A 16,175-nucleotide genomic window follows, 5' to 3' on the forward strand; every position below is an offset into this window, starting at 1 on the left:
AGGGAAATACCACAGAGACCAGATTCCCTACGTGGCACTAAGATTTGCAGATGCCAGGTGCTGTGCTGGGATCCTGCAGTAAAGGCCAAAGGGTCTTTGTAGCAATTTTGAAATTCTTATAAAAGAGCTTATTAAAAAAAGAAAAAGTTCATGCAAATGGGGTCATTAATAACATATTTCTTTTTGGACCCATGCTAAGTCTTCTTGAGTTTCTGCAACCTCACTACCATTTTGCAACGCTATAAATATGTTGATCAGCGAGAATCAACTCTAACCTACTCATCAGAACTGATGGCTCTTCTGTCTCACACCTGCAGTACTTGCGAGTTTTGCAAAGGCTGTGCTGTTTAAATACAGGTGATCAGCTCTGCTTTGAGCTGAGCAGGTCCCCTTAAATGTGATTTTTTTTTAACTATGCAGTCAGTGCTGTAAATGTATTTTCCCTTTATGATTTTCTTAGTAACATTCTTTTCTCTAGCTTACTTTATTGTCAGACTACAGTATATAACCCATACAACATATGAAATATATATTAATCCACATTTTATGTCATCAGTAGGGCTTCTGGTCAACAGGAGGCCATCAGTCAAGTTTTTGAGGAAGTCAAGTTATATGTGGACTTTGGACTGTGAAGGGAGGGGGGGTCACTGTCCCTAACCCTTGCGTTGTTCAAGGAGCAACTGTAGTCATGCTAAAAGACTTTCTAACATGTTTTAGTTTCAGAATGTTTTTTTATGATAGAAGTACATATGAAGCTAACCTATCTATAATCATATTTGCTTACCAACTTATCTTTCCCTGCAAATAAAAAAAATAATTAAGTGCTACCACAACTGCTAAAGATCTATGATACGCCATTTGGTTTTGACAGTCATAAACTGAACTGCATATATCTATGTAGATACTCATGTGATTGCAACATAAATCCCAAGGATTTATACTAAAAAAACAAACCTATTCACCAAAACTTCCTTGCATCTCCCCACACTCCCTTAAAAAAACACCCAATTTTTAATAGGCTTCATTTTAGAAAAAATAATAGGTTAGATGTACCTGTTTGTAAAGAGAAATTATGTATGCAATTGTATATTAGTATACTCAAAGATAAATCCCTTAATAGTACTGCACTGGTTTAAAAAAAAATCTGCCTCTAACAAGATATAAAAACAAAAACAGAAACTCATCTAGACTGTTTCCCAGGATGGCTCTAAAGTAGTAAAATAATGAAATAACTGACAGAGAATTTGGCTGAGGGTGGGGGCTGTAAATCCATTTTTAAAAAACAAATACGATCTCACCAAAAATTTGAATTTTGGAAATCTTGTATTAAATTAGGCTTAAAATATTTTATTTCTCCCCTAACCAGAGCCTCATAAAGTTGTGAGATCTTGGAACAGGTAATCTAACTGATTCCACTCTCTGCTTTCTCCAACAGTAGACATGTTACAGGATTACCGTGATGATGAACTGAGAATCTGCCCTATATATAATAAGCATACAGCAAATACTGGGCATCACTCTTTCTACTTGCCTTTTCTCTTCTATTTAAAAACCTCAAATTCCTTACAGAAAATGATCTTATTGAAAAGCAACTGTCAATACATCTTTATGTACAGCCTATCTATTTTCTGGGTTTATTCTTTGGTTCTTTTTATTAAAATTCAGAAGACAGCTTAGTATACCTCAGTGTTTGAGTAATACGTGTTCCAGGATGACCGCAGTGATTCTTGACCACCAATATCCCACATCAGAAAATGAGTGTTCTTCACAACTATTTCTTCAACATTGCTTCCTATGGTTGGAGATGTATGAACTACTTCATTCATTAAGCTGTCAAAAGACACCATAAAAAATCTTTTGTAAATCTTGAGAATCTGAAGGAAATTTCATCCCTATATTTTTAGTATCAATCACCCTTCCTTATTTGCATCAATGATGGTAATCATTAGCATCAAAAGTAGAACCTTATAGAACACTTGTACAAACAAATACCTAGATAAAGGACAACTCCTGAAGGAAGACTTTGTGTTTTTCTTTCAGTGGAATAAACTGAAAGCTTGATCTGGAGAGAAGGGAACACCGTGGTGTGAGTTTGTATTTCTGTGGCCAAAATTCCAATCCCAACATGCCCTGTTATCAGAGCAGAACCAGTGCTCCCTCTTGAAAGAGCAAGTTTCCAGGTGACTGTGACATCAATATGTGCAAGTAGAAACCACTGAAGAGAAGACTATGTATAATTTTTAAGACTGACTACGTGAGAAAATTGAGACTCAGGCCTATCAACCTAAACTACACCCTTAAAAAGATAGGGCTATAGGCAAATGAAAATAACTATAAATGTATTTAGAACACCAATGCTCATAACTACATAATCATAATTATTGGTTAAAATACATGAATTAATTCATTCAATAAATACATATTTGCCTATAATAAGCCGGTACTGTGTTGGAAGAAGCCTACAATTGCACTGTCTCTTGGGTTTTATGTATATTTTTGAAACTGTGGAAAATTATTTCAACAACTGACAGGTTTCTGAAATGTTTACATCTGATGTTTAAAGGTGAAGTCTTAGGAAAATACATAACAGCCAATGAATGAATGTTTTAAAGTAAAACAAGTAGTTATTCGCCTCTAAAACAACAAGCGAGAGTTAAGAGTTTAGCAAAGTAGCTGAAAAATACATTAGACATTGCATAAGTAAAGTATTTCTGGAGAGCTGTCAGCTGATACACTTAGGATGAGGTGGAAAGAGATAAGAGCCATACAACTGTGCACTGTATCTAATAACTACTTGTTAAAATGCTTGGGACACAGATCCATTTCCTCTGCGTAATGTGGATCGTTTCATAAACACTGAAAGGATAATGGGAGCTACTTTGACAAGTGGATTGATGGGCTGTTAAAATTTCCTCAAGTATTAATGTAGTTCTCTGGAAGTCTCAAACCTTTCCCTGCTGGAAGCTAAAAAAGCAGTACTTTCAGGGGTGATCTTCATTTCTTTTGATTTGACAAGTCTGGCTTTTGTTCAACAATTCAGAGCTATTGGTCATGAGTAGCAACAGGCTTCCTAGAGATATCCATCTATTGACGTGAACGAAGCACAGAGCGGGAAGAATGAAGTGAAATGCACTTTATCACCTCACTCCAGCACCATTATATGTGGTTTATTTATTTTAGCTTACTATTAATTCTTTCAAGGCCAGAAAAAGATGAGTGTTTGCGAAGGCTTTAGCAAACATACAGCAGTTTTATTCACTTGTTAAACAAATTTTGTGTTTGATAAAATACAAAACCATATGCTGAAGCTTTTCCATTATGGTACCTTAATAATTACACAAAACTCATTCCAATAACTAAAATGATGAAAACTGTTTAAGAAAACAAATATACTTACAATTGGTAAAGAATGGTAGTTTTCCCTGCATTATCCAGTCCCACTATAATTACTTTGTGTTCTACAAAAAGAAAACAAACCATAAACATTTATCACTACTGCGTACTGCAATTACATGCTTTCAACACTGATTATTAGTTAGCTTTCTAATGAGAACCATTCACTGGATACTTATTACTGGAATGTTAAAACAGAGTAAAAAGAACTTCATGGTGTCAAGACCACCTGTATTAAATGAGGCATTCTGGTATGATGTTCTTCACCTGGCTGTCTTACACAAGAATGTGAGCTTTGGGTAGGAGGGAAGTACAATAGAACTGGCTCACTTATAATACGAAAAGCACCAATTCTGATCCTGACAAGGCATTATGACCTAAAATGCAAGTTTAAAAAAACTGTTTTGGGGCACTGGGTAGTTGAGTCAGTTAAGCCTCTCTGCCTCTTGATTTGGGCTTCAGGTCCTGATCTCAGGGTAGTGAGATCCAGTCCTGCACTGGGCTCCACGCTCAGAGCAGAGTCTGCTTTTCCCTTTCCCTCTGCTCCTCTGCAGCTATCCCCTCCAAATAAATAAGTAAAATCTTTTTAAAAATTGTTTTACCCAGGGGATCCCTGGGTGGCGCAGCGGTTTAGCGCCTGCCTTTGGCCCAGGGCGCGATCCTGGAGATCGGGGATCGAGTCCCACATCAGGCTCCCGGTGCATGGAGCCTGCTTCTCCCTCTGCCTGTGTCTCTGCCTCTCTCTCTCTCTCTCTGTGTGTGTGACTATCATAAATAAATAAAAAAAAAATTATAAAAAAAAATTGTTTTACACATCTGTTTGTCATCTCTTCTAATCAAATTAGCTTTTTATCAAGTTGTTTTTACACCTGGAAGTACTCCCACATACATATAACCAAGATTCTTTATTTCCTTTCATGAAGAAATCCAATTAAAAACATAAAATTGAAAAGGTTTCCCTGTCACCAACAAGACACACATACTGTCTCTCATCCCTTCCACTAATTTATAGATACATAAGCAATTACTTAGTCCACAATACTTTTTCAATCTGGATTTCACAAGTCTCTTTCTTAAGATTTTATTTGAGAGAGAGAGAGAGAGAGAGAGAGAGAGGGAGGGAGAAAGGGCGTGCACACACACACATAAGAGCGCAATGGGGGGAGTGCAGATGGAGAAGCAGAATTCCCACTGAGCAAGGAGCCCCACAAGGGACTCGATTCCAAGACCATGAAATCATGACCTGAGCTGAAGGCAGATGCTTAACCAGCTGACCCACCCAGGGGCCCCTGGATTTTACAATTCTTTTGAGCAGATATGGTTTCTACTCTTTATACAACAAAAACTTCTTCAGTCTTCTCTTTCTGGTGCTATGCACAGAATAAATCACTTGCTTCACAGATCTGAAAGCCCACCGAGTTATTCTGTTAAGTGGTACAAACTATGAAACCTCCTTTGAACAGAGGAGAAAACACTCTAGAATCTTCTCGATTTTAACCTTTACAGGATATATTAAAGATACCTCTCTTCCTCAGGACAGAATGCTTAAAAAGCTAGTGAACCTCCAAAAGAACCACAACACAATTTGTTTTTAGTCAGCGATTTGACGTTACTTCATATCGGAACCCTGCTTCTCTTGTTAACCTGTGAATGTCAAAATTGTGATTATACATCTAATCAAATATCATCTCGTATTCCTATTCTAAAGTGTTAATACTGCATGAGTCAAAAAGGGGGGCCATAATTCAGACAAGGTGTTAGGTGACAAACCATGTTTGCGCCTTATAATGACTTGAACACTGTAAATAATGCCTATAATATTGCTGTACAAATGACATGAGGCTCTGAACAGCCTTTTTTCACTATGGCAGAAGCGGCTTTGTAAAAAACAAAACAAGGCAAAACTTGTTTGCTTATTATATAACTCACTATAATCCTTCTTTTTTGACTCTTTTGGCTCATACTCCCTAACTTCTAACAGAGGCAATCTTTGGGTCGCCCAATCTTTCACCCTTAAGGTTCAAGAATGAGAACCCTCTTATCAGTGCAAGACTAAGCATTCTAAATTTTGGTGACAGCTGGAAACCACCTGTCAGCATCTGGAGACCACGGGGTCCCTGCAGGAGTGAAAATAAAGCCACTAGTCTGGAAGTAAGCTAATCTTGGGGGGCAGATACTTCTGCCAGGAGAGGGGAACAGAAGGTAGTACCAGGTGGCTCACCGTTGAGGCAAATGAAGTAAACCAACACCCAGGGCCATCTTCTAAAAGTCCTGTTCCCTGCTTCACATTTTGTATTATGAGGATGATCAACACTATCAGCAGCATATGATGGCAAAACTCATAAATAATGCATCGTTTTGAAAGCCTGGTGCTTAGTTCAAACTAAGCCAGGGGTGACAGACAAACCCTAAAGGCGGACACAGTATGTGTTTCATTACAGTTTCAACTGTGTGATTAACTTAAGGTCTTTTGCAGATTCCTTTTTTCTCTCAGGGATAGGGAATTCTTGCAACTAAAACCAAACACACAATTTCAACTCTGTATTACAATGAAGGTGTTAGCATCAATCCTTCCATTAAGCCGAGGTCTATCTTCTGATATGATTACCAACAACCTGAGTCTGTATATCAAAGCGTCATCAACAGAAAAGAGCTAAATGATTTTTAAAAGCATGAAGTAACAAAGTTTATTTTAAATTTTTTCCTTGGGGGAAAAAATCTCTAACATCATTTGTACAAGAGGGAAATCAAAATCAAAGGGAATTTACTAAAAAAGCAAGTACAAAATTAAAGCTGTTTGTACTCTGCAGCATAATGGTAATGCCTGTCCTCCTTTGAATCCCTCTAGTCCCTAGCTGCCCCTGAAGTGTGCTGATGACCCAAAACTTGAGTTCCCAAATGCCAGTCAGTCAAGTTTTTACCTCTTCAAGGGACAAATGAGAAAAACATGGACAATGACACATACTCTTGTTGTAAGCAGAAAAGGAAATTAACGTGTTGCTTTAAATGTCCACAAGTGGTATCTAGATTAATAAGGTATAAATTCATGTGGTGGTATAGGACACTGCTTGGTATTAAACACGCGACTCACGGTGCCTGTTCTGTACTGCTGTCCTTTTGGTTGGGTGTAATCAACAGGCCACATGCAAATCTTAGTTTATGTATTGAAACAGAAAAATATCAACTAAACTATATAACTGTTAGTGATTACCTGTAGTCATGATAAAATAGTTTCCTTCCCGTCATAGCTAACGAAAGTAGATATAAAAGGATGCTTGTAAATTTGTACCATTTCTTATTGCCCAACAATAATCTTTATGTTTACCTAGTTGGTTAAAAAAAAAAAAAAAAAAAAAAACCTTCCAAAATATATCATTATAGTACAATTCAGTCTCAGTTAAGGTGAGAAAGAATCTAGCCTAAAGGTCAGACTTTGCACTGCTGCCAATCAGATGAACATTAGTCATTTAACATCACTTTTGCTTACAGACCCACTGAAATGTCTGAAGTTGTGAGGAGAAAACTATACAACTGCATATTTTTACAACTTCAACCCATCTTTAACATGTATATATGTAAGCTACATGTTCTTCTAACTCCTCCAACTACTCTCTACAAAAATGACATATTTAGTTGGTAGACTGAGACACAGTCAATTCTTATGTAACCTTAAACAGGGAAAACTGTGAACATGGGTATAATTATAAAATTCCTTACTTAGAACAAATTCTGCAAATGTAATTATAGAACTTTACCTTCTTTATTGTTTTTCAGTGGCATTATTAAAATCAGTATGTTGTTACAGAGTAGAAGCTGCCTACGTTTGGGGCTAGAAATGTGTAGGTTGGAGGTGCAGTATGGACAACTTAAAAACTTTGATAGCCAAGTAAGTTTGAGTTAAGACACTACCACAACTATCGAGAGTTCCAATGAGTCCAAATAGTTGGTTTGTTTGTTTAAAGATTTTGTTTTTAAGTAATCTCTACATCCAGTGTGGGGTTGGATCTCACAACCCTGAGATCAAGAGTCCTAGGCTCTACTGACTGTGCCAGCTGGGTGCCCTGCATCCAAATGTTTTTCGAATGTGTGACAGTCACCTTGCCATCATATTTCACCAGAATTCTCTTCCAAGAGACCAAGTTGTAGCTCTTCCCACAACAGAGGTCTGAGAGAAGCACACTTCCAGTATTACTTAGCTAATCCATGCATCTCCAGAGTCAACACAAATCATGTTTATTTAAACTAAATGAAGGTCCAATTGCAGAGCTTTTGTTTAATTTTGATCAAATGTTTACACAAAAGTTTCCCTGCATGCGTGGCTATGGTATTTGTTCTCTTGGATGTCCTTAAAAGTTGGCTCATACTATTTTGTAAGCAAGGCATAAAGATGTAAAGCCTATACAGAATGAGGCTTCAAAAGAAAATTAGTAAGAGCACTTGCTTGTAGACAAACACAGATAAAAGATGGCTAAAAAGAAAAATGATGGAAAAAGGAACTTCAAAAAAATAAGTGGAAGAAAAAGTCAAAGAAAACCTTTTTCCCTTTACCAAATGAAAATGATTTACTAAATTCAATTTCTAGTTTTAGTATAGATACCAAATGAAAAATTGTAGTTTTTTTTTAAAGTTTTATTTATATATTCATGAGAGACAGACACAGAGAGAGAGGCAGAGACAAGGCAGAGGGAGAAGCAGGCTCCATGCAGGGAGCCCGATGTGGGACTTGATCCTGGATCCCGGGATCACGTCCTGAGCCAAAAGCAGCACTCAACCACTGAGCCACCCAGGAATCCCTGTAGTTATTATATAGAACACCAAATAATTCAAATAGACAAACGTAAGAAAAAAATTAGAGAATCACTAAATATTGGCAGTGCTAATAAAGCAGAAAACAGTATGTTAACATTTGTTATGTTAAAACTGGGTATTGCTGAAATGTGATAAAATGATCGACTTTTAATCTTAAGTATATGCAAGCCCAGAAGATAGGATGAAATAGGGATTGCTACCTTCTAGATATATTATAAAAGCCTTATATGAGCACAGAGTATGCAAACAACTTCATAACTAAACAAATAAAAATGTCCTTTGCCAAATATGGTGATTCAGCAAATTTAGGATATCGAATATACAGAAAATGAATCTGCATCGTTACAAAGAGTAGGTATTAAAAAGTCAGAAGAGGGCAGCCCCGGTGGCGCAGCGGTTTAGCGCCGCCTGCAGCCCAGGGCATGATCCTGGAGACCCTGGATCAAGTCCCGCGTCAGGCTCTCTGTATGATGCCTGCTTCTCCCTCTGCCTGTGTCTCTGCCTCTCTCTCTCTCTGTCTCTATGAATAAATAAATAAAATCTTTAAAAAAAAATCTATATTAAAAAAAAAAAGTCAGAAGATATGCTGTCACAATCTGAGACCTGAAGGCCAGATGGCCTGTATAGCAATGAGGAGCACCCAAGGAAATATGGCTTTTGGAAAAAAAAAAAAAAAGATAATAAAAAAAAATATCCTTACATTGCTCATAGAATCATAAAACAGACTGCAGAACTGGAGATCTATTCCCTTTCTTCCACCTCTTAACCTACAAATGGCTCACCTATAAAGGCATTTCTGAGGAACCAAGGTCTCCAAAAAGACACTACTGACCTGAGCCTTCTTCCTTAGGTTACAGATAAGAAATTAGGGATCCCTGGGTGGCGCAGCGGTTTGGCGCCTGCCTTTGGCCCGGGGCGCGATCCTGGAGACCCAGGATCGAATCCCACGTCGGGCTCACTGCATGGAGCCTGCTTCTCCCTCTGTCTGTGTCTCTGCCTCTCTGTCTCTCTCTCTGTGTGACTATCATGAATAAATAAATAAAATCTTTAAAAAAAAAAAGAAATTAAAGTTCTATGAAGTTATTTATTCTAGTAAACATTGGTGAGAGCCAGCATTTGTTTTTCTTTTTTGCTATAAAGTATTAACTTCCCTTCCAAATTATTCAGTCTCCCTCTACTCCCACCTCAGCTCCCATATTCCCGGATGCCTAAATTTTGTTAAGAGTAGCTATGTAAATCTAATGATTCAACAATTCAACATTTCTTGAGTTCATTTTACACCTGACTTTAATATTTGTGATTAAGACGAAAAAGCAAGGATTCTCTACCCTTAAAAATCTTAAAGGTGCATATGTAAATAAGCACTTACAGCACAGCATCGTTAGTATAAAGCAATAGATATGGACATATCACATGGTAATATTCTCAAGAATAACAGATCTAGAACCTAGCTCTCACGTAAGGAGATAAATGTCAAGAGCAAAAAAGAGTATTACAGAGTTTCAGTCTGAGTGTTTTATGTGCAATGTGCAAGTTAATCCTCACGATCATTCCATGGGAAAGTGGTGGCATTCTTCATTTTACTGATGAGGAAACAACGGAGTCAATCTTAAGTTGAACATGCTGAGAAGTTTGGCTAATGGTCTCCCAGTGTGAGAGAGACATTTCTATGACAAAACGGAATCTTACAATCTTACAATAATAAGTAAGAATAGCTTATTGGATAGACCAAAAATACTTTTCTGGTAGCTAAGAGGACTAAATACAGATTTTTAAAAAAAGATTAAAGATTCTAAGAAGGCAGAAGACACTAAGATCTCAGGCCAGAGTGAAGTGCCTAAAAGACCAAAGATTGCCCCTCATCCCCAACTCACTGAACAAAGGCAATGATTAGAAAAGATTAAGCAGGAAATATTGAAATTGATATAACTCATACAGTTCTCTGGAGAATTCAAATGTTGCCCAAGGGAAGGTTACAATCAGGAAGGCAAATGTTAAGGGGCAAAGACAATGCATGGTTTTCAAATTGTGGTCATGGCACATGACCACAGTTGTTTATATATACTATAAATATATTTTGCATTATGACTCAGGACACACACAACTGAAACAAAAGTTTCACAACACTGTATCTTTACTAACTGAGGGACACTGTAATAGTTTCTATTTTAGAATGTTCATTCTTTGTTTTAATGCTGGTCCTCACTAAATTGACTTCATAACTTACTAATGGATTATATTGGATAATTTGGGAAAAAGTTGTATTTGAGAAATACAAGTAAACTGGGTGAGTGCAAATATATACAAAATTTTCAAATTCAAGAAGCTCAGCAAACTCCAAACAGGATAAATACAAAGAAAAGCAAAGCTAGGAATGTCATGGTCAATCTTCTGAAAACCAAAGATAATGGGAAAATCTTGAAGGCAGCAAGAGAAAATCAGGTTATGTAAAGGGAACTAAAGATATGAATGTTGGTTGATTTTTTACAAGGAAAAAAATAGGAGGCCTGAAGACAGTGGAATAACTTTAAAGCACAAAAGGGAGAAAAAAAAAGTGACCTAAGATTCTATATTCAGCAAAAATATACTTCAAGAATGAAGGCAAAAAAATACACTTTCAGATAAAAGAAAACTAACACCATTCATCACCAAAAGGGCTACCCTACAAAAATGCTGAAATTCTTTGGCTTGAAGGGAAATTATACTAGATGGAAATTCAAAGCATCAAAAATAATAATATAAGTAAACATAAGAGAAATTTTGCCCTTTCTTAAAATATTTAGGAATATATGACTGTTAGCAAAAAATTGTAACATCACTGTACAGTTTGTAACTAATGTAGGTACAATACTTATGGCACAAAGTATCAAAGTTCTTACACTTTAGAAGTGTTACATTACTGACTCTTAAGTAGATTGAGGAAAGGTAACAATGTATGTTGCAATCCCTAGTGATTATAAAAATAATGTAAAAAGGATCACTATAAAAAAGCCAGTAAATAAAATAAAATGGAATTGTAAGAAAACAAAAACAATTAACCCAGAGCAAAGTGGGGAAGGAAGAACAGAGAAACAACAAAACAAAATGAATGCAGATGGGACAATAGGGAATAATAAAATAGCATACTTTAATATCTGTATCATAAATTGAACCACATCAATAAATTCGGCTAAACATTATAATTAAAAGAGAATTTCACACTAGATCAGAAAGCAGAAGATCACACAATGAATGTCCTCTAGCAGAGATACACATTAGGATACAGAATGTCTGAATAACACTAACAACTACTTGGGATGCCTGGGTGGCTCAGTGGTTTAGTGCCTGCCTTTGTTAGGCCCAGGTTGTGATCCTGGAGTCCCTGGTGATCAACTCCCACATAGGGCTCCCTGCATGGAGCCTGCTTCTCCCTCTGCCTGTGTCTCTGCCTCTCTCTCATGAATAAATAAAATCTTAAAAAAAAAAAAAAAAACAAACACTAACTACCATAACTTACAGAGTTTACAGAGTATTTTACAATTCCAGATTACACATTTTTTTCAAGCACAAAAGTTACATATACCAAACATTTGGATGGACTATAAAAAAGCCTCAATAAATCTGACCAAAAAAAAAAGGAAATCTTACAGAGCATAGTTCTGAACACAATGGAATTAAATAACGAACCAATAATAAGCTATCTAGGAAAATAAATATTTGAAAACTAAACACTTATAAATAATCCACAGGTCAAAATAGAAATAACAATATTAAAACATTTCAAACTGAAAGACATACAACAAATTAAAATTTGTGGAATGATGTTAACACAATTCTTAGGAAGGATACTTAAAGCTTTAAAATGTAACATATGAATGGAATAAGAGACAAAAACTATGACACACACCCTATTTTAAGAAGATTGCGGGGGCACAAAGTAAACTCAAAGTAGATGGAAGGAAATAAACAACAGAAATTGGTAAAATGAAAAAGCAGAAAACAGAAAAAACTAAAATCTTTGAAAAGATTAACAAACATGTTGGAGGACTGACACTGGACTTCAAAATCTACTGTGAAGTAGTACAATAACCAAGATGGTGTATGGTATTGGGATGGACATATAGATCAATGCAAGAGAAAAGTCCAGAGATAAGACTCAATCTTTCACCAAAGACTCCAAAGTGTCCATTATGAAAGCAAAGTCTTCAGTAAATTATGCTAGAGCAAGCAAATGTCCAAGTAAAAAAATTTATAAGTAATGAATCCCAACCCCTTTACTCATCTGGTAACTGCAAAATAATCTGAGATGGCTCATAGACCTAAGTATAAAAGCCAAAGCTTGTAGATGAAAGGAACAGGACACAAAAAGCAAGAGCCATTAAAAAAATAAATAAAAAATAAAAAAGTTGAAAAATCAGACTTCACCCAAATTTAAAATTTCTACTCAGCAAAACCTGCATTAATAGAAAATGAATAAGGAAGCCACAGACTGGAGAAATATTCATAAAACATACATCTGGCAAAGGATTCAGTTCCAGAAAATATAATTATATATATAATTTTGTAAACAAAAAAAAATTTTAACAAGAAAAGGATTTGAACATTCCGCATAAGAAATATGTATGGCTCATCAGCACGTGAAAAAATGCTTAACACCCAAAAGCCATCAGAAAAATGCAAATTAAAACCAAAATGAGTTATCACTACTCATCTAACTGAATAACTAAAAATAAAAAGACTGAGGACATCAAATGTTGCTAAGGATGTTAAAAGCATAAGTCTCAGAAATGCCTGGGTGGCTCAGTTGGTTAAACGGTCAGCTCTTGGTTTTGGCTCAGGTCATGAGCTCAATGATCATGGGGATAGAGCCCAGTGTTGGGCTCCACACTCAGTGGGGTTTGCTTCTCTCTCTCTGTCCTGTCAAGTTCTCACCCCCCATTTCTGTGTGTGCATGCACACGCTCTGTAATGTAAAAAAATAAATCTTAAAAAAGTAGATGTCTCAAACACTGCTGATGAGAGTATAAGAACAGTTTAACACTTTACAAAACAATCTAATAGTTTCTTATTAAACTCATCATATATCTAGCCTAGGATCTAAAAATTGCACTTCCAGATATTCATCTGGAGAAATGAAAACATGACTACAAAAACTCATAAGAGTATTACATATTACAACTTGTCATGACACAAATGAATAAACCAACTGTGGCATAGTCATTCTATGGAACTACAACAGCTCCATGGGTAAAGCCTCCAATCTGAAAGGCTAATATAAAAATAAACAAACAGAAAACAGAAAACTAGAAGAAAACTTCAAAGAAACTTAGAAGGTTATGGAACTTAGAAGGTTATGGAACAATGCCACAAGAACAATGAAAAATATAATATTTCACAAATAAAAGGCTTTCATAAATTAAAAATGATAGCAGAATCAAAATATTCAATAGGAAGATCGAAAGACAAAGGATATATCCCAGAAAGTAAAACTCAGGGAAAAAAAGACAGTATAATGGAAAAGAATACTACATAATCCAGTAGGCACAATACAACCAATAAGATTTCCAAAAAGTAGAGGAAAACATTCTAACAGAAACATAATTAAAAAATATTTAGAACTGAAAAACGTCCAACTTTATGTTGAAAAGGTCCAGAAGGTCCAGGAGGCCTAGCACAATGAACCAAAAAAGATACGTAACAAGGCACATGTCTCTGAAATTTAAAAATAACAAGGATAAATGGAAAATTCTAAACTCTACTAGAAAGAGAAAAAAAAATCAGAATAAGAATGATACTGGTAAAAAAAAAAAGAAAAGAAAAGAAAAGAAAAAGAATGATACTGGTGTTTTAAACACGGGGGGGGGGGGGGGGGGGGGAACGACACCGGAGAGCTAGAAGACAATGATAATACCTTTAAACCTCCTCTGAAAGATGTTTTTCCAACTCAGAATTTTATATTCAGCCCAGTTATAAATCAAAAGCAAAGACAGACCAAAACATTTTCAGGCATTTGTAATCACAAGAAAAATTACTGCTTTGGACACCTTTGCAAATAATTTCTGTAGGATGTACTTCATAAAAAAAAAAAAAAAAAAAAAAAAAGGAAAGCAAGAAAAAAAAAAAGACATAAGTTCGAATAAAACAGAAAAGCAAAGGAAATTCCTGGAATGACTGCAAAGACAAGTCCAGCACAGCTGCGTAGCAGGCAGAGGGAAGCAAGCTCAGTTTGGAGCAGAAAGGAATACTGTGGGATTGGGGAGGAAGGGTACCTCATCTGATTAAGTGTGATACAGAAAAACTTTGTACAGAGTTTTGGGTTAGAATGAAAGGACTCAGTCAAATATACAAAGAAAACTAAGGTGAGATATAATTATTTACTCTATGGGGAAAAGGTTGTAGGAAGAAGGGGAACATAATTATAGCACACTGTGGCTCAGGCGTTAACTAAATTTTACAGTCACAATAATGAAAAGGCAGTGTGTATTATAAATCAAAACACTATGTTGGGATGAGAAGGGAAAAGGGCATAAAGTACTAATTTCTCTTCTAAAACAAATGATTAGTATACCTAAAACTAATACGTTCTATGACAATGATATCTCAAAAGACAAAGGATAGGATTGAAATTTCCAGATATGCATACTATTAAAAAATATGGAAGTATGTACTGGACAGGTATGTTCATAAATCTATAAAGATAATCAGATTTGAAATTATCTCCTGCATTGATCATTACATCCAAGTAACATCTTTGAGCTTATAATTAAGCAATACAAAATTCCCGAGACTGTGTACTTTGTCATAGTTTTATATAGACAACCACACATAAGCATACGTATTCCCAGAAAGGTATCAAATTTATGAGAAAGTGCCTTGTGCTGTAAAATGGTACAGGAAAGCAATCCCTGGGTGGCTCAGCGGTTCAGCGCCGCCTTCAGCCCAGGGCCTCATCCTGGAGACCCTGGACTGAGTCCCACATCGGGCTCCCTGCAGGGAGACTGCTTCTCCCTCTACCTGTGTCTCTGCCTCTATCTCTCATGAATAAATAAATAGAATCTTAAAAAAAAAAAAACAAAAAAAAAAGGTACAGGAAAAAACAGATGGGAGGCAAATACTGAAAACCAGATAAGGGAAAGGAGTATTTAAAATCAGATACCTAGTTCTCAATGCTGGAGGCAAATGTAAATCATCTAGGCAGTTACACCCAGGCCACTCTGCCCCATTCTGATCTAATTGGTCTGAGATAGGGCCGTGGGCTTATTATCCTAATATGCAATCAAGATGGAGTGATTTGAGAATTTCAGATTAGTTGCACTACAGTGGTGAAAATGGGAAACTGAGACTGTCAGTTAATTTCGTTGATATGAGTAAAAAATACAAAAGTATCAGTCCAATGACATTATTCCCCTGCTTAAAAAATAACATAGCGAGCCATCCCTTCCACAGCTCTGTACAGCTTAACGTCTCAGTGGGCTGACACACAAGGCCCTCTGTGATCCGCTTCCATGGGCTACCTCTCCAACCTCAACTCCTCTAACTCCTCCACAGGCCAACTAACATACAGCCAAACTAAACTATTTTCAGCTTCCCTCAAGGTGCCCAAGTATTCAATTCCTCTCCATTTACATATCATTAGTCCTTCAACCTAGAATAATACACCCCTTCTACTTACTCTGCTTAGCACACCCGTAAACTCCCATTAACAGGAAAGGACAAGTATACCTTTTTCGGTAAAGTGTTCCAGGAACCACTTGAGAAAAATTAACCACTTAGCTCTTGGTGATCATCACACTTCTATACGTATCCCTTAAAAGAATTTACCACACCACATTTTTCCCCCATGGGTCTCATTTGCTGATCTTTTGAGTACTTTGTGAGCAAGGAACTACGTTATCATTTCTCTTTGTATTTTTTTTTTTTTACCTTTGTATATCCTATGCCTTAAAGGAGACTGTCCATGCAAGGGCCCAACTAATTAAATATTGGCTGCATGAA

At 36.3% G+C, this 16,175-nt stretch overlaps 1 protein-coding gene across 4 annotated transcripts in view; it reads right to left on the minus strand.

Annotated features, from left to right (window-relative positions):
- ARL5B (ARF like GTPase 5B) overlaps window positions 1-16,175 on the minus strand; it is a 35,769-nt gene that overhangs the window by 11,728 nt on the left and 7,866 nt on the right. For all 4 annotated transcript variants that reach the window (XM_072825642.1, XM_072825643.1, XM_072825641.1 and 1 more), the window contains exons 2-3: window positions 3,398-3,458; window positions 1,683-1,830 (exon numbers count right to left, since the gene is read on the minus strand). In XM_072825642.1, coding sequence (XP_072681743.1) covers window positions 1,683-1,830; window positions 3,398-3,458 — 209 coding nt within the window. The remainder of the gene's footprint in view (window positions 1-1,682; window positions 1,831-3,397; window positions 3,459-16,175) is intronic.

This window comes from Canis lupus, chromosome 5 (assembly GCF_048164855.1).
Source record: "Canis lupus baileyi chromosome 5, mCanLup2.hap1, whole genome shotgun sequence".
In the NCBI taxonomy this organism is placed as follows: domain Eukaryota; kingdom Metazoa; phylum Chordata; class Mammalia; order Carnivora; family Canidae; genus Canis; species Canis lupus.